This window comes from Pongo pygmaeus, chromosome 9 (assembly GCF_028885625.2).
Source record: "Pongo pygmaeus isolate AG05252 chromosome 9, NHGRI_mPonPyg2-v2.0_pri, whole genome shotgun sequence".
Classification (NCBI taxonomy): Eukaryota; Metazoa; Chordata; class Mammalia; order Primates; family Hominidae; genus Pongo; species Pongo pygmaeus.
This window is the reverse complement of record NC_072382.2, coordinates 118,917,704-118,937,396: the sequence shown is the minus strand read 5'-3', so window position 1 is coordinate 118,937,396 and position 19,693 is coordinate 118,917,704. Positions and strand designations below refer to the sequence as shown.

Sequence of the window (19,693 nt, the reverse complement as noted above, 5' to 3'; positions counted from 1 at the left end):
CAGAAAGACACCAGCAAATTGAGCAAAATGTTTACATTTATATTGAAATATACACTAAAACAGAATGAGTTCTACTAGTCAATGAAACTTTGCCAAAGCAAAATCACAAACTTCCAATGGGGAGGTCCAGTCAGCTAGCAGCAGTGATCCCCAAGCAGGAACACCAAGAAACCTGGGGGACCCCTCTCCAAAAAGCCTCCTTTCAAGAGGCCCCAACTCAGTTCTCCCACATGCACCCACACAGATTTAGGAGCTTGGACATGCTCCTCATTTTCATATATTTTTAGTTTCTTCTTCACTGCAATAAATATAAAGTTGGCAATGCTCATACACCACAGCACAGACAATATTTCAGGCTTTAGCATACAATTGTAAACAGTGACTAGGTTAAAAAAATAAAATAAAGTAAGTTGGACTTTTTTTTTTTTTTTTTTTTTTAACAGACAAAATTCCTAAGAGCCGGGCATGAGCTACTCAAGGTTTGTTTTCTTGGATTAAGGTTTCTGACAAAAGATTCTGGTTTAGGCAGATGCCCTTGACAGTTCAAGTAGACTCACGGTGGTAGCCAGAGCACTGTCTACGGCAACCGAGAATACACGGACTGGAAGGCAACCTGCCCTAGATCACCCTTGGCAGTACATCTTCAAGCTGCCACATTCAAGATATGACCACAGACATCTTTATAGTTCCATCACTGGCTGCCATCTAGTATAGCAGTAATGCATGGGCGAAGGAATACAAATTTGCTGGGAGAGGAAGAGAATAGTATCTCTGCTAGCTGCCTGGAATGTTGGCCCCTTCATCACAATGACAACTAGGACATTTCACTTGGACAGTGCATTAAATTTATAGATTTTTTTAAAAGTACACAGACTAAGCAGTAAGTTCTGTCACTGACGCAAACTAGGATGTCAAAGAAAATAGATTAACTATTTTTACCTAAAGTAGTGCAAAGAAATCTGGCAAAAAATGAAAGTGAACTCAATATCTGCACATCAGTAACGGGGCAGAATTTTATTTAAAAGGCTAGTGGTTCAAATACTATTGCTTGAATAGCTCTGGTAGATATAAAATGTAGTAACATCTGAGATTTGTATACATGAGCAAAGGAGCTGAGGGCCAGCTCACAAAGGGATATTTGATCCTCAGTCAAGAGAGAAGCTAAAAGCGCATGCTGCAGGAGTAACCTAATGGATTTATTTGGACCGTACTCCCACCTTCTGACAAACAGAAAAAGACCTGGATAGAAAACTGTCTTTCCACACACAAAAATCTGGCTTAATTCTTCTTGCTATACAACTATACCTCAGCTAAGAAAAAAATCTCCTGTGAAAAACTCAACCTGGGCTACTGAAAATAAAAAGCAAATTTTTAATGTCGTAAACAAGTTTAGTAAACACCATGTGGATTTTCTGTTGTTAATGAAGACACGATACATTCAAAAAAGTATGTATTTTTAAAAAAGAACAAAACAAAAAAATTTTCTAGAAAGAGACTTCACAAGAAAAAAATGAGCCCAAGGTTCATCCCTCAATCAGAAATCGGTCTTAGCACAAATCAGTAAGCCCTCCTCCAACATACAAAAGCACTGAAATTTGCCTTTCAATTACGTTACTGAATTTAAACATTAAGCAGAATCACCGCAGAGCATATTTTGATGGGTTACTTCAATACCCACCTGGTCCAGTTCAAAATATCTATAGATCCAGTTTGTACATATTCCATAGGTATACTGATAAAACCATCTATTATCCCCCTTTTTTTTAAATGGCAGTTCTTATATAGCTCAAACATTAAGATCAACAAATTCTCAGATGAAGTACATTAATAAGACACCTCAGAAGTGAAGCAAACCTAGTTTTTACTAAAATCATGGGATAAAGGTAGTGTCTATGCTGAAGAGCAGCTTCACTTGTTTCCCCACGGAAAAAGGCCCAAAATTTTTAGACGATAATTTAAAAACTAAGCCAATAAGGCCAGGCACGGTGGCTCATGCCTGTAATCCCAGCACTTTGGGAGGCCAAGGCGGGCAGATCACCTAAGGTCAGGAGTTCTAGACCAGCCTGGCCAACATGGCGAAATCCCGTCTCTAATAAAAATATAAAAATTAGCCGGGCATGGTGGCATGCACCTGTAATCCCAGCTACTCAGGAAGCTGAGGCAGGAGAATCATTTGAACCCGGGAGGTGGAGGCTGCAGTGAGCCAAGATCACACCATTGCACCCCAGCCTGGGCAAGAGTGAAACTCCATCTCAAACAAAACAAAACAAAAAACAACTAAGCCAATAAAAAAAATAAAATATACATCTTAAGATATTATAAAACTTGAAATAACATCAGGTGCTATGGAATGGGAAACAAGAGTTCTGATTCCCCCCACCCCCCCCAAAAAAACTGTTAACAGGTTTTAAGGGAAAAACAAAACCCGAACTCTGAATATGAATAGCAATACACAGACTCTATAGCACAGAACACCACACAAGAATGAGTTTTACAGCAGTACTATCATGAGATTAACTGGCTGGAAACTACACTTCCAGCAACAGGGCTCCTAGGTCAAAAATATGTTAAAAGCTTGTAATGTCAACAAGGACCAAAAAAACAAAACAAAACAAAAAAAAAAGACGGGGGTTAATGAAGGGGAAAGGGGGACATGAAGGGGAATAAGGAGGAAGGGCTGCATGCACGGGTCTATTATAGACATGATATTCAGCAGCATAAAAATAATACCCTCCAAAGAGTCCCTCTACTGGGGCAAAACCTGTTTTTCACTGCTAAGCATGGAAAAGATTAAGAAAGCAGAACAAATTCACTTCTAACTATAGCATCTTCCATATATGAATGACAAGCATGTTCAACCTGATGCTACATGTTAAGAAAATATTCAGTATACATAAAAATCTAAGCAACATAAAAACAAAAGGCTAAATTATGAACCTTAAAAAATTGGAGAAAACACGTTTTAAAGCCAAGTAGGATGATTCTGATAATTATTATACATGACATAATCCACAGAAAGGCCAAGAAAAGAATCTTCATATTGTTCAGTTATTTAGGCTTGATGTTGTCCTAAGAAAACAGTGATAATTCAATGAATGTGTTACACATACAACTAAAAAGTCCCCTTCCGGTTTCAAATGAATTTAAACAACAATCTTCCTTGGCTAATTTTTCTCCCCTGTCAAACAAACCTTCTATGTACAGGACCAGTTTAAATCCCTCCTCCCCTTCAAACACTAGATATGAACATCCAGGAACATTCTACAATGCAAAGTGCCTTAAGAAAGAGAAGGATTCTGTAGTGCCAGTGATAGAACTGATCTGAGGAAGCTGAGATGCTATTAACACTGATGGGAGCCAGTCAGGCAATGGTGGTTTGTTTCTCCTCAGGTGTTTCCTCCAACAACTGCATGATCAGTTCGTGCAGGGGTTTGCAGATCTTTGCATAGCCCCCTCCTGTCAGATGCAGAAAATCAAACATGTCGTGGCAGGAGATGGCACCGTCCGAGTGCACAAAACCCCCGTCGGTATCCAGGAGCTGCACGTTGGCAAGCTTCGGCAGCGAAACCTTGAGGAGTTGGTTCACCTTGGCATTCTTTTGCCTCAAAGGATTGGGTTTCTCACCTCGAGGTAACAAACCCTGGGGCACAGTGGAAAACATTAAATTAGAAGATTCACTTATTTTTCTCTACTTATTATTAATAACTTCACATATTCCTGGAACATCTCCATTTGGCACTTTCTACACCTTTGATTTGTGAAACATTGGAAAATACTGTTTTGAACGAAAGCTAACCATTTCTTCTTAGTTTTTTCATGGGTTCCCTTCCTCCTGTCCCTTAACTGTTGGTATTCTTCAAGGACCTGTCCTTTGGCCCACTACTCTAAATACTTTAGCCAGATCTCTTCCTAGAGCTTCAGAATTACATATTAAACTTCTAGCTACAGAAACAAATTTAAATGTTCCCAAGGCACTCCAAACTGATCCAAAAGCAAGTCATTAAACTATGCTCTTCCTCTTTATCAACTGGTCATTCCAACATCTGCAAGTCTCACATCCCATATATCTTATCTATTTATCATTAAATTACTCAACTTTTGCATCCTAAATGTCATTTTCTTTTCTCCATCCTGATTATATACACTGCTATAGCTGAGGAACTTATCTCCAATCATCTTAATTACTATAAAATCTCCTGATTGGTCTTCCCACCTCCAACGTTGTCTACCCTTCAATCCATTCTCCATTTGGCTGTCAGAATAATCAAGCTCATAGATACACATCATCTATTAATGCCACATGGAACCTACACCATAATATACTATGAGAAAAAGAGGTGGAATGAATGCTGTCTTGATGAATCAGAGCCATTTACCCTGGAATAACCCTGGAATAACTGTTTTAATTTTGTCTCCTTGTAGCCCTTTTCCAATTGCATATATACTAGGATTAGGCATGTGCTACCATGCCCAGCCAAGCAATTCTAAAACATTTTCACTTAAATACACCATAAAGTCTGTTTGCACACAGCCCTCGTAATTGTAATGTGATTACTGCTATCATATTCAATGACTTATGCAATCATTTCCATGATACTACTATTTAGGTTATTTCCAATGTTTTAGTAGTATGGACAACACCATAATTAACACTTCGGTATATCCAATTTAAAAACAGAATATGGAAGGCTTACTGAGCAACATTCATACAACAAGTATTTCCTAAGCAAATACTATGTACTAGTCACTGTACTTAACAGGTGGACTCTTAACACAATCCTTTCTGGAATAAAGCAGGTATAAATAAGTACCTCAACAAGTAAATGAAATGCCTTGTAATAAAAAAGATCTGCCCCCCAGCAACTGTGGATAAAATCCAAACATCCCAACAGCATATGAATTCCTACATGACCTGGTCTGGCGCAGTGGCTCACACCTGTAATCCCAGCACTTTGGGAGGCTGAGGCGGGCAGATCACAAACGAGGTCAGGAGTTCGAGACCAGCCTGGCCAATATGGTGAAACCCCGTTTCTACTAAAAACAAACAAAAATTAGCCGGGCATGGTGGCATGTGCCTGTAGTTCCAGCTACTTGGGAGTTTGAGGCAGAAGAATCACTAGAACCCGGGAGGCGGAGGTTGCAGTGAGCTAAGATCACGCCACTGCACTCCAGCCTGGGCAATACAGCGAGACTCCATCTCAAATTAAAAAAAAAAAAAAAAAAAATCCTACATGACCTGGTTGTGGCCTCTTTCTCCTAACCATCCCAGGCTCAAACTTCATGCAGCCTCCTCTGCTCACCCAACAAACACATACATGTGCAAGCCTTTGCTCAATTCTCTTTATTTTTCTATAATACCTTCTTTCTTTCCCTATTTGTCTGGAAACCAATGAAGTCTTTAAATGCAGATGTCAACTTTTGTTAAACACGTTTTCACCTTACTCTAAATAGCACACAGTATAATAATTCTGTGTTGCTGTCTCCATACACTAGACTGTGAGCTCCTTGAGACAGAAACTATGTCTTACTCATTTTTGTATGCTCAAGAACTAGGATAGTGTCTTGTACACAGTGATCCTCAGGTTTTTTGAATAAATGACTATCTTCCTAACACCATCTCACTAAAGAACTAAATTTATATCAGATTTTGCTAAAACATGTTTGAAACTGACTAAGAATATCTACAGCTAGACTTTTTTTTTTTTTTTTTTTTTTTGAGACAGAGTTTTGCTCTGTTGCCCAGGCTGGAGTGCAGTGGCGCAATCTCGGCTCACTGCAACCTCCACCTCCCAGGTTTAAGAAATTCTCTGCTTCGGCCAGGCATGATGGCTCACGCCTGTAATCCCAGCACTTTGGGAGGCCGAGGCGGGCGGATCACGAGGTCAGGAGATCGAGACCACGGCTAACATAGTGAAACTCCATCTCTACTAAAAATACAAAAAATTAGCCGGTTGTGCTGGCAGGCGCCTGTAGCCCCAGCTACTCGGGAGGCTGAGGCAGGAGAATGGCATGAACCCGGGAGGCGGAGCTTGCAGTGAGCCGAGATCACGCCACTGCACTCCAGCCTAGGCGACAGAGCGAGACTCTGTCTCAAAAAAAAAAAAAGAAAAAAGAAATTCTCTGTTTCAGCCTCCCGAATAGCGGGGATTACAGGCACGTCCCACCATGCCCAGCTAATTTTTTTGTATTTTTAGTAGAGACAAAGTTTCACCATCTTGGCCAGGCTGGTCTTGAAATCCTGACCTTCTGATCCACCTGCCTCGGCCCCCCAAAGTGCTGGGATTACAGATGTGAGCCACCGCACCCGGCCTACAGCTAGACTTTTATAGTGAAACAGACAGCTGTTCACCTTTGAGACCATGAAGAGTTAATGCTTTAATCCTATAAAAGGGTAGCACCTTTCTGTTCAGGGTACAACTATAAAGTATCCATTTTCTTGCTGATGAAATTTTTGATGTTTTAGAGAAGATTAGAATGTCTAATATACCACCTTTAACATATTAGCAGTAGAACAGGACAAAGTAATCCAAACATAGGTCTAATAAAAAGACTCAGGATTCAGACAAATCTCATGTGCAATTGTGCAAAAAATTATGGAGGCAAAAAAAAGGGGTACTGAGGCACCAAACGGCTTCCATACTTTTTTTTTTTTTTGAGATGGAGTCTCACTCTGTCACCCAGGCTGCAGTGCAGTGGCACAATCTCTGCTCACTGTAAGCTCTGCCTCCCGGGTTCATGCCATTCTCCTGCCTCAACCTCCCAAGTAGCTGGGACTACAGGCGCCTGCCACCACACCCAGCTAATTTTTTGTATTTTTAGTAGAGACAGGGTTTCACCGTGTTAGCCAGGATGGACTTGATCTCCTGACCTCGTGATCCGCCCGCCTTGGCCTCCCAAAGTGCCGGGATGACAGGCGTGAGCCACAGCGCCCGGCCACAGCTTCCATACTTCTAAACAAGGATGTGTGGATAAAAGATGGCCCCACAGCTGGTATGGGGAATGATGAAACCAGTAAGACAGTAAAATACATTAAAGAAGAGGTCAACGTAAGTATGATAAACTGCTTCCACCTCAAGGTTCTCTAATATTCACGAGCAATCACATTTCTAAAAAGATTGCTCAGCTGACCTAAAGATAACAAACTCTCTACCCACCAAAGACTACATACCAATACAATGATTTTGGCCTGTGGCTGCCTTGTGTTGATAAGTTGTACAATGGCCTCGATCCCACCTGCTACTTCTTCTGCTGTATTTTCGTGGTTATTGGTTCCTACCCAGACAACAATGACCTGCAATTGAAGAAAAAAGGGGGGAAGGAGGAGATAAATACCCAGGAATAAAGGAATGTCCAACATTTAGATGAAAATCTTTTTCTTTTTTTTTTTTTTTTTTTGAGATGGGGTCTCGCTCTATCACCCAGACTGGAGTGCAGTGGCACCATTTCAGCTCACTGCAACCTCCGCCTCCCAGGTTCAAGTGATTCTCCTGCCTCAGCCTCCCGAGTAGCTGGGACTACAGGCATGTGCCGCCACGCCCAGCTAATTTTTGTATTTTTAGTAGAGACCTGGGTTTCACCATGTTGCCCAGGCTGGTCTCAAACTCCTGACCTCAGGTAATCCACCCACATTGGCATCCCAAAGTGCTGGGATTACAGGTGTGAGCCACCACACCCGGACGAAAATCTTCTTTCAAAAAGCAAAGGAAAGATAAACTTTTCAAATGGTGTTGGCTAACTTCAACTGGGCAGCTATCCTACTAACTTTTCTTTTAAGAGAGAGAGGGTCATGCTATATTGCCCAGGCTGGTCTTAAACTCCTGGGCTCAATCCATCTTTCTTTGACCTCCCAAAATGCTGGGATTACAAATGTTGAGCCACCACACTCAGCTAGGGCAGAAATCTTAATGCACTGATTTATGCCTCATATCATATATCGGGATAAATTCCAAGGGGAATAATATTTAAGTGGTAAAATTGTACTAGGAGGAAACAAGAGAGAATTATATCATCATGCAGCAGGAAGCTGATTTCTCAAAATCCAAAAATTATACAAAAAAGATTAATAAACTGTATAAAAATAAAACCTGGCCAGAGGCAGTGGTCACATCTATAAGCTCAATGCTTTGGGACATTGAGGTGGAAAGACTGCTTCAGCCCAGGAGTTCAAGACTGCAAGTGAGCCATGATCATGCCACTGCACTCCAGCCTGGGTGACAAGGCAAGGCCCTGTCATGGTATAAATACACAGGTACACTCAAGGAAAAGAGTCACAGAGGTGGAGGCTGGATGCAATTTTAACAAATATTTCTATTTATTTATTTTTGAAACGGAGTCTTGCTCTGTCACCCAGGCTGGAGTGCAGTGGTGTGATCCTGGCTCACTGCAACCTCCATCTCACGGGTTCAAGTGATTCTCCTGCCTCAGCTTCCTAAGTAGCTAGGATTACAGGTGTGTGACACCATGCCTGGCTTTTTTTTTTTTTTTTTTTTTTTTTTTTAAACTAGAGACAGGGTTTCACCATGTTGGCCAGGGTGGTCGTGAACTCCTAGCCTCAACTGATCTGCGCACCTCAGCCTCCCAAAGTGCTAGGATTACAGGCATAACCCACCGCGCCGATCCATCAAGTTTTTCTCTTTAGACAAAAAAAAAAAAAAAAAAAAAAAAATCACAGTCTCACATGGTAACTCAAGCCTATAATCCCAGTATTTTAGGAGGCCGGGGCGGGAGGATCATCATCTGAGGCCAGGAGTTTGACACCAGCCTAGGCAACATAGCAAGACCAAGACCCTGTCTACAAAAAGAAATTTAAAAATTAGCTGAGCATGGTGGCACATGCCTGCAGTCCTAGCTATCTGGGAGGCTGAGGCCATAGGATCATCTGAGTCCAAGAGTTTGAGGTTACAGTGAGCTATAATCATGCCACTGCATTCTAGCTTGGGCAACAGAGAGAACCTGTCTTAAAACAAATAACTTTCAATGAAAGCATGTTTTGTCAGGGCTCAGTTCTTGTTCTTTTTTGGGAGCTGAAACAATTATATACAGTGTGCCAACTCAGAGTATTTATGATATAAGATACTGGGTAGAAATGTTCATTTGTCACATCTGCTTCTAATTTTCTTCAGACGAACTTGCAGGCCTCGATTACCGACCTGTTTATATGGTTAAACAGATGCAAAATTACTTCCAAAAGTTAATCATGGCCCTGCTCCCGTGGCCCACCTCTGAGCAGTTTTCCCTCATACTGCCCGAGGTCTATGCATTCCACAGAATAGCATACCTCATTAGCATCAAATCTCTTCCTTCGGCCAGGCGCGGTGGCTCATGCTTGTAATTCTCCAGCACTTTTGGGAGGCCGAAGCGGGTGGATCACAAGGTCATGAGTTCAAGACCAGCCTGGCCAAGATGGTGAAACCCCATCTCTACCAAAAATACAAGTTAGCTGGGCACAGTGGCGGCACCTGTAATCCCAGCTACTTGGGAGGCTGAGGCAAGAGAATCGCTTGAACCCAGGAGGCGGAGGTTGCAGTGAGCTGAGATGACATACTGCACTCTAGCCTGGGTGACAGAGCAAGACTCCGTCTCAAAAAAAAAAAAGAAAAAACAAAACAAAACCATTCCTTCAACTTAAGAAAGTAATTGTAACAACTATAAATACAACCCAATAGGCAAACAATTCACTAGTTTCTTAATTATATATTTTGGCATATTCTTAAGCAATGACAGTATCATTTACCTTAAAGAGGCATGAAAAAAATAGTGAAATAGGTCTTTAAAAAAGCAATTTTTTTTTTTTTTTTTTACAGTTTCAGACAATTTAACTATCCAAAACAGACTTAAGATTAATGACATTGACAAGTAACTTTCATTTCACCTTAGGCTTAATATTCTCCAGTTCTCCATTCTTTAGTCTCCACAAAACATGTCTTGTTGTATCTCCCCCAATTCCAAAATTCAGTGCATGAAGTGGGGAAAAAAGCTCTCGCCATATCTAAAAAAAGAAAAACTTGATTTACTGTAGCTAAAACTAGGGGAAAGTTTAATCTTTCAACTGCAATGTGTTGCAAGGCATTAATTTCCTTTTTCTGTATTCAAAGATAACACTGCAACGGTGTGACACTCACTGTTTAAGGGCTTTGAAGATACCATTGTATAACTCAGTTCTTAATGTAGCCTTAGGTCTCAGCTCAAGAAATGAGTCAAAACTCAATCTGATGCCCCCTAAAAGGTACCAACATTAATAATTAAGCTGTCAACTCAACAAACTCTCCTTTCCACTTATTTAACTACAGAAACAGGGTGAAGTAGAAACAAGAGATGAAGAAATTTAGAGTGCTAGAGCTTAAAAAAAAAAAAAAAAAAAAAAGCTATCTTTTCTTTTAAATTTCCCTTGGGGCTGGGCACAGTGGCCCATGCCTATAATCCCAGTACTTTGGGAGGCCAAGGCACGTGGATCATTTGAGGCCAAGAGTTCGAGACCAGCCTGGCCAACATAGTGAAAACCCGTCTCTACTAAAACTAGAAAAATCAGTCAGGCATGGTGGTGCATGCCTATAATTCCAACTATTCAGGGGCTGAGGTATGAGAATCTCTTAAGCCTGAGATTGTGTCACTGCACTCCAGCCTCGGTGATGGAGCGGGACTCTGTCTCAAAAAAATAAATTAAAAAATAAAAAAATAATAAATTTCCCATGGAAGAATCCCTAAACCCTAAAAGAAGATTGGCAATAGCTTACTACAAAAATATATGAAATAGGAAAATGGCAAAATATAAATAAGAATCATGACTAGGATAAATATGTTATTAGCAAATACAAATAGGAAATACTAAGATACAAATAATAACTGACAATCTGACTAGAGCAAATATAAACAAATATAACATTAAGCCTCTTGGAAACCAGAGTAGAAGAGGAAGTTTCACTATAAACAATGCTTCAGATCAGAACATGTCCAAGTTAAAGAAAAGAAAATCTCTTTAGGTAGCTTTGATTTCTCTTATAACCTCAATTAGGGCTTCTCTAAGAGTCACAAATAAGTAAGTTCAGCTCAGAATGAAAGTCTATTAGTAACGAATGGATATACATGAGTAGCCAAGAACCACGCTCACCCCTTCCACCTTTACCTCATATTGCTGCATTAACTGCACCATGGAGTCTCCCACAAACAGTACATCAGGCTCTTTGTCTTTACAGTCCAAAACAAATCTGTTGTGCTGGTTTGAAGAAGAAAAAAAAATTATTAGCTGGCACTTCTGGCTGGGTGTGGTAGCCCATGTTTGTACTCTCTACATTTTGGGAAGCCAAGGCAGCAGAATCACTTGAGGTCAGGAGTTTGAGATCAGCCTGGGTAATGTATCAAGATCCCATCTCTAGAAAAACAACTTTTTTCTTTTTCCTAAGACAGGGTCTGGCTCTCTCACCCAGGCTGGAGTACAGTGGCATGATCTTGGCTCACTGAAACTTCTGCTTCAGGGGCTCAAGCCATCTTCCCACCTCAGCCACCTGAGTAGCTGGGACTATAGGCTCGTGCCACCATGCCTGGCTAATTTTTTGTATTTTTTTGTAGAGACGAGGTTTTACCATGTTGCCCAGGCTGGTCTCGAACTTCTGAGCTCAAGCAATCTGCCCACCTCAGCCTTCCAAAGTGCTGGGATTACAGGTGTGAGCCACACATCCAGCCAAAAAAACCTTTTTTTAATAAAAAAAGAAACTGATATTTATTTTCCTGTGAGACTTCTTGGCCTAGAAAGAACAGCTGTCCAACCAGTTACTGTTGTTAAACTTTTTTTTTAGTCTATCCCCAAAGCTTATTCCTCTCATTCTATAAATTAACTGTTTGAACTTTCTTCTCACCTTTACCATACTGAGCATTCTAGTACTCTCAAGAAACCCAGAATTCTGAAACCAGAATAGAAAAATATATGTAACATGCTGTTTAGAAGTTTATCTTTTCCTCAAACTTTTATTAAGAAAATTGCAGATACACAGAAAAGTTGACATATTACAATGAACACATATACATCTGTCTCTTGTATTCAACAACTAATAGTATTTTCCCATGTTTGCTTTGTTTCTATGTATGTGTGCATGTTTGCTGGACCACTTGTGAAGTAAAATGCAAACATTATGATTCTTCACCCCTAATCAGCATGCATCTCCTAAGAGTAAGAACATCCTCTTATAAAACCAAACTGGGAGCGGTGGCTCACGCCGGTAATCCCAGCACTTTGGGAGGCCAGGGTGGGCAGATCACCTGAGGTTGGGAGTTCGAGACCAGCCTGGCCAACATGGTGAAACCCCGTCTCTAATAATAATACAAAAATTAGCCAGGTGTGGTGGCAGGTGCCTGTAGTCCCAGCTACTCAGGCGGTTAAGGCAGGAGAATCGCCTGAACCTGGGAGATGGAGGTTGCAGTGAGCCGAGATCGTGCCATTACACTCCAGCCTAGACAACAAGAGTGAAACTCTATCTTAAAAAAACAAACAAACAAAAAGCCCACAAACTATTATCATAACTAGGAAAAGAAACAATCCCATAACATCTAATATTCAGTCCACATTCAATTTTTCAAATGGCTCCAAGAGTTCGATAAAGTATTATATCATTTTATCAACTATGATCCAATCAGGATCCATGTATTTTATTTGAATGCAGACTTTGAAAATATCTGTTAACTTCCAAATGTGAGACACTGGGAAACTAGGACTCAATCCTTTTCAGTCAAATCCAAATTTATAAACAGCGGTAATCTCCTCCCAGAGTGCCTCTTTGTTATAAAGGCACAAGACACTTTCTAAAATGGATTTTGGCCAGGTGTGGTGGCTCATGTCCATAATCTTAGCACTTTAGGAGGCCAAGGTGTGAAGGATAGCCTGAGCCCAGGCATTCGAGACCAGCCTGGGCAACATCATGAGACCCCTTCACTGTGAAGAAAAGAAAGAAAGAAAAAAGAAAACAAATTTTACCCATCAATGCTAAAGAACATAGTTTAAACTTTTTATTTTTGTTTTATTTTACTTTTTGGAGACGGAATCTCACTCTATCACTCAGGCTGGAGTGTAGTGGCGCAATCTTAGCTCGCTGCAACCTCCACCTCGCGGGTTCAACCAATTCTTGTGCCTCAGCCTCCCGAGTAGCTGGGATTACAGGTGCCCACCAACATGCCCAGCTAATTTTTGTATTTTTAGTAGAGACGGGGCTTCACCATGTTGGTCAGGCTGGTCTCGAACTCCTGACCTCAGGTGATCCACCCGCCTCGGCCTCCCAAAGTGCTGGGATTACAGGCGTGAGCTACCGCGCCAGGCCAGTTTAAACTTTTATATTCATCCTTTAAACAAATTTATACAATGCTCTAGGTCTGTAATGTAGATCTAGGAAAAGGCCTACTCTCTTTTTTTCCCCAAAGATGGGGTCTCACTATGTTGCCCAGACTGGACTGAATTCCTGGGGTCAAGTGACCCTCCTGCCTTAGCCTCCCAGCTAGCTAGGACTACAGGTATGCTCTATTATGCCTAGGTTTCCAATGCTGTTTCCTTTTCTCAAACTCTGCATTCAACTTTGTTTCCCTTAGGAATTAAAGGAAGAGTTAACTATTTAAGTATTTCTGTTGACAATACCAATGCAGATGAGGCTGTGGTAAAACTCAGGTATTCATCCACAGGTGAAGTGTAAAGTGACAAAAATACTTCTGGAAATAATTTTACAGATTATGAAAACACCTCTGGTCAGGTGTGGTGGCTCACGCCTATAATCCTAGGCCTTTGGGAAGCCAAAGTCAGCAGATCACATGAGCTCAGGAGTTCAAGACCAGCCTGGGCAACATGGCAAAACCCCATCTCTAATTAAACAAACAAACTATATATATATATATATATATATATATATATATTCATTTATTTATTTAAAAAAGAAAACAAAACACTCCCTCTCTTAGGGTGATAGGATTAGGGACAGCTTTTTCCTTGCTTCCATATTTTGTGCAAACACATATTTTAAAAATTACTATTGTTTCAGTAAATATTTTTAAACTGAGGAGATAAGAGCAAGAATAAAAGTTTAGTGAATAGGTGCTTTTTCCTATCATGTCAACTCCCTATTGCAGGTACTGTAGTACCAACTACCTTTCTCTCTCTTTTTTTTTTTTTTTTTGAGATTTTGAGACAGGGTTTCACTCTGTCACCCAGACTACTGGAGTACAGTGGCAGCTGTGACAGCTCACTGCAGCCCCAACCTCCCAGGCTCAGGCTGGGGAGGGCTTACGTGATGCTCCCTGCCTCGGCCCCAGGCGCATTTCACCATATCCGGCTTTTTTTTTTTTTTTTTTTTTTTGGTATTTTTTGTAGAGATGGGGTTTTGCTACGTTTCCCAGGCTGATCTGGAACTCAAGGGATCCACTCACCTCTGCCTCCCAAGGTGCTGAGATTACAGGCCTGAGCCACCGCGCCCGGCCCCAGCTACCTTTCAACACCAATAAAATAGCTTGCATTTGTAGAGTGTCGTGGAATTTAAGACTGCTATGCTAAAGGTTCTAGTACTTTTCTCCTAAAGTATAATAGTTGTAATGTATTTGGAAAAATAGAAACGACCAAAACAACACATCTATAATCCTACCACCTTAACCTAGTAACTATGACCATGCTTGAGTATTTTCTCCTCATCTTTTTTCACACCCTCTGTTACCCCTTTTACATAGTTTAAGCATCATGGACACCTCTTTCTGGCACTATATGTCTGGGGCCAGAAAAACCAACATTCAAATTCTAGCTTACCTACTTTCTAGTCCAGTGATCTTAAGCAAGTACATAATTTGTGTCTTGGTTTTAACATCTGCTGGCAACTCCATTTTAGAGTTGTTAAAGAGTCCCAGCTATCGACTGGTACCCACTAGGTACTTGATAAATGGTAGCCGTTATAGTTGCACTTAACATCATACTAGAACCATTTTTCTATGTAGCAACGTAGTTGTTATAATCGTAACTTTTAATGGCCATATATTCTTTTTTAGAGACAGGGTCTTGCTCTGTCACCGAGGGTGGAATGCAGTGCATGATCACAGCTTACTACAGCCTCAAACTCCCAGACTCAAGCAATCCTCCTGCCTTGGTCTCCCCAGTAGCTAGGACTACAGGCACACACCACCATGCCCAGTGAATTCTTTTTTCTATTTTTTGTCAAGTCAGGGTCTTGGTGTGTTTCCTAGGCTGCACTTCTGGCCTCAAACAATCTACTGGCCTCAGCCTCTCAAAGTGCTGGGACTACAGGTATGAGCCACTACACCTAATATACTCTACGGAATGCACTCAACAACACATTTTTGTTTGCTTTTTTGGGGAGTGAGGGGAATGAGGGTCTATGTTGCCCAGGCTGGTCTTGAACTCCTGTGCTTAAGCAATCTTCTTGCCTCAGCCTCCCAGGTCACACTCTTCTTCCTGTGGACAGACTTGCCAGTGGCCTCTTTTTGTGAATCTAATAAGTGTGATAAAGGGATATATATATATATATGTAATTTTTCCTACGTTGGAAATTCTTAGTCAAAGGAAATCAGTATTTTTATGGATTTTGGACATATTTCCAAATTCTTAACAAAAGGGCTGTATACCAATCTGTAAGGACTCCAGCAATATATTAGAACTGGTTTTACTGTACTTGAACCTGAATTAGATATTAACATTTCTCTTTCTTTCTCTTCCTAATGTTTTAATTTACACTTTTTGGAAACAAAGTTAAACACTTCCTATCATGTCTACTGAAATACTTATATATTAGTTCCTTTAGGATATTTTTATTGATAATATATCTATGCTTCATCTATAATATTTACTGTGTATATTTTCCTTAGTCTGCTGCTGAGCCTTATTTTTCTGGTTAATATGTTTTGATACGATTTCTATTATATTTGGCAAGTCTTTCAACACTACCCTTAAGAAAACCTTTTAGGCCAGGCATGTGGTGGCTCATGCCTGTAATCCCAGCACTTTGGGAGGCTAAGGTGTGTGAATCACCTGAGGTCAGGAGTTCAAGACCAGCTTGACCAACATGGCGAAACCTCGTCTCTACTAAAAAAAACACAAAAATTAGCCGGGCATGGAGGTGGGTGCCTGTAATCCCAGCTATTCAAGAGGTAGAAGTTGCACCGAGCCAAGATCACGCCACTATACTTCAGCCTGGGTAACACAGTGAGACTCCATCTCAAAAACAAAAACAAAACAAAACCTTTTTATTATGGAAAATATCAAATGTATACAAAAGCAGAGAGAATAACATCTCCATTCAGAGAGAATGAACCTCCATGTATCAATTACCAGCTACAGCAATCATTTATGGCCTGCATTCTTTCAGTCATACTCCCAACTACTGCCCCACTCCATCCCCAGATTATTTTGAAGCAAACTGAGGATATATCATTCCAAGTATAAATATTTCAGTATGCAATGCTTAAAAGATTAAATTTTAAAAGTCAGGCACGGTGGCTCATGCCTGTAATCCCAACACTTTGGGAGGATAAGGCAGGAGGATCACTTGAGGCCAGGAGTTCAAGATCATCAGCCTGGGCAATATAGTGAGACCGTATCACCACAAAAAATAATAAAAAAAATGAGCCCGGCATGGTGGCATGCACCTGTGGTCCCAGCTACTTGAGAAGCGGAGGTGGATCACTTAAGCCCCGGAAGCCAAGGCTGCAGTAATGATGCAAGCTGTAATGGTGCCACTGCACTCCAGCATGGTTGACAGAGCCAGACTCTGTCTCCAAAAAATTTTTAATATATTTGTGTATGTTTTTCTTCCATCTGACTGATTTTTCTACAGCCAGGGCTCACTGAAGCCTATTAACTTAAGACAAGAATAATGAAGATATCTAGTTTAGTTACTACTTTTCTTTTCTTTTCCTTTCCTTTGTCTTGAACTCCTGGGCTCAAGCAATTCACCTGCCTCAGCTTCCCAAAGTGCCGAGATTACAGGTGTGAGTCACTACTCCTGGCCTAGTTACTATTCATAAAGGTATAAATGATACAGATGTCCATGAAAGAGAAAATGGGCAAATCAACGTGGTATACTTCTTTTTTTTTCTTTTTGAGATAAGGTCTCAATCTGTCACCCAGGCTGGAGTGCAGTGGCACAATTACAGTTCATTGTAGCCTTGATATCCTGGCTCAAGTGATTCTCCCGCCTTGACTTCCCAACCTGCCTTGGCCTCCCAAAGTGCTGGGATTACAGGCATGAGCCACTGTATACTGCCCTGTCTTAAAAAAAAAAAAAAAAAATTATTGGACAACTGGAGAAATCTGAATATGGTCTTCGGATTAAGTAATAGTATTATATCAATATTACATTTCATGATTTTAATTACTATCCTATAGTTATTTAAGAAAAATCCTTGCTTTTAAGAAAACATGTTGAAATATTCAGGGGTAAGGGAAATGAGTGCAAATGCTTCAGAAAAAACCACTACGTTAGTATATACATATAGAAATAGATATAGACACAGCAGGCATGGTGGCTCACGCCTGTAATCCCAGCACTTTGGGAGGCCGAGACAGGCAGATCACTTGAGTTCAGGAGTTTGAAACCAGCCTGGCCAACATGGCAAAACCCTGTCTCTACTAAAAATACAAAAATTAGCTGAGCATGGTGGCGGATGCCTGTAATCCCAGCTACTTGGGAGGCTAAGACACAAGAGTATCTTGAACCCGGGGTGGCAGGGTGGGTGGAGGTTGCAGTGAGCCAAGATTGCACCACTGCACTCCAGCCTGGGCAAGAGTGAGACTCCGTCTCAAAAAACCACCACCACCACCAACAACAACAAACTAAAACAAAATAGATACAGACACAATAATTAGGCAGATACGGTAAAATGTTAACAACTGGTGAGTCTAGATGAAGATACTTCTTTCTAAATTTGTGTAACATTTGTGTAGTTTTGAAATTACCGCAAAATAAAAAAACTTTAAATATTTCCCAGTTCCAACATCAGAATGGTGAAGAGACAGGACATTTGTAACATTACATTTTTACTTACAGTAACAAATTCTTGTTGACTATTAAAATTCCCCTTTGTACAACCTGTCACGGGTCACAGGGTTACAGTTTTTATTTTTTATTTTTTTGAGATACAGTCTTGCTCTGTCACCCAGGCTGGAGTGCAGTGGCACAATCTTGGCTCACTGCAACCTCCGCCTCCTGGCTTCAAGCGATTCTCCTGCCTCAGCCTCCTGAGTAACCGGGACTATAGGCACCTCCACCACACCCGGCTAACTTACTTTTAGTAGAGACGGGTTTCACCATATTGGCCAGTCTGGTCTCAAACTCCTGACCTTGTGATCTGCCCACCTCGGCCTCCCAAAGTGTTGGGATTACAGGCGTGAGCCACCATGCCCAGCCTAGAGTTTTTTGTTGTTTTTTTTTTTAATTGCCCCTTTGCAGTTTTGGTCAAAAGACCTTAAAAAACTGAAGAAGCCAGGCATACTGATACGTGCCACTAGTCCCAGCTATATGGGAGGCTGAAGTGGAAGGATCACTTGAGCCCTGCAGTTTGAGGTCAGCCTGGGCAACACAGTGAGACTCTGTCTCAAAAACTAAAACAAAACAGACAAAAAACTGGAGAGACTCAACTCATGTGAATGATACACATGCACTTCCTTTTACCTGAGACATCCATCGGTCATCTCCTTGAATATCTTCTGCTGCATGCGGAATAGCTGCTGGGTTTGAGTCTCCTTGGCTCATTCTACACCTGAGAAAAAATGTCTATGTCATGTTTCATTTGTTAACAGGAAGGTTTGTTACCACTTAAACATTATTATACACATCAGGCTTTAAATAATAATTTAAGTTTTATGTGGTTTGCCTAGAAACAATTGGGAAACTAAACAGAAACAATTACTTTCTGTAGAGATGAATTCCAGAACATGACTAAGTCCCATAGACATAGCACCACTAAACTGACAGACAGCTTTGAATATGACTTAGTTGCAGTGCAGTACATTTAAAAAATCTCCTCCAAGTATATACTTTATACCTATATTAGTTTTTTGTGATTATATGTTACATTAAGTACCAAGTGACACAAGGAGTTATTAGACAATAAAATCTGCATCAGAGGCTTTTCAGCTGTTAAGAGTTACACACTTACTAATGTTAAGAGTTACACACTTACGACTGTTAAGAGTTACAGAATTACGGTGGCTCACGCCTGTAATCCCAGCACTTTGGGAGGCTAGGTGGCGGGTGGATCACGAGGTCAGGAGATCAAGACCATCCCGGCTTACATGGTGAAACCCTGCCTCTACTAAAAATACAAAAAAATTAGCCAGGTGTGGTGGCAGGCACCTGTAGTCCCAGCTACTTGGGAGGCTGAGGCAGAAGAATGGTGTGAACCCAAGAGGTGGAGGCGGAGCTTGCAGTGAGCCGAGATTGTGCCACTGCACTCCAGCCTGGGTGACTGAGCAACACTCTGTCTCAAAAAAAAAAAAAAAAGACAGAATTACTACTGCAACGATTACAATCCACTGGTTACTAAATAAACATCACACAAATAACTGTAGTACAGATTATAACAAAAGTAGTCATGGGCCTTGGCACTGGTTTTTGACAAACGTTTACTAGGTATTTTTATTTTTGATAAGTTTCCACTAAGAAAATTTTAGTAATGATGGCTGGGCACGGTGGCTCACGCTTGTAATCCCAGCACTTTGGGA

The 19,693-nt window shown here is 40.9% G+C and overlaps 1 protein-coding gene across 8 annotated transcripts in view; it reads right to left on the bottom strand.

The window, feature by feature from the left end:
- Positions 1-19,693, bottom strand: part of PAFAH1B2 (platelet activating factor acetylhydrolase 1b catalytic subunit 2) — a 32,027-nt gene that overhangs the window by 5,127 nt on the left and 7,207 nt on the right. For 2 of the 8 annotated variants that reach the window (XM_054439940.2, XM_063671496.1), the window contains exons 2-6: positions 18,642-18,729; positions 11,123-11,212; positions 9,872-9,988; positions 7,169-7,291; positions 19-3,640 (exon numbers count right to left, since the gene is read on the bottom strand). In XM_054439940.2, the coding sequence (XP_054295915.1) occupies positions 3,362-3,640; positions 7,169-7,291; positions 9,872-9,988; positions 11,123-11,212; positions 18,642-18,722 (690 nt within the window). In that variant the 5' untranslated portion in view covers positions 18,723-18,729 and the 3' untranslated portion in view covers positions 19-3,361. Of the gene's footprint in view, positions 1-18; positions 3,641-7,168; positions 7,292-9,871; positions 9,989-11,122; positions 11,213-18,641; positions 18,730-19,693 lie in introns of those variants that run through there. The other 6 variants (XM_054439939.2, XM_054439943.2, XM_054439942.2 and 3 more) reach the window with 4 other exon arrangements.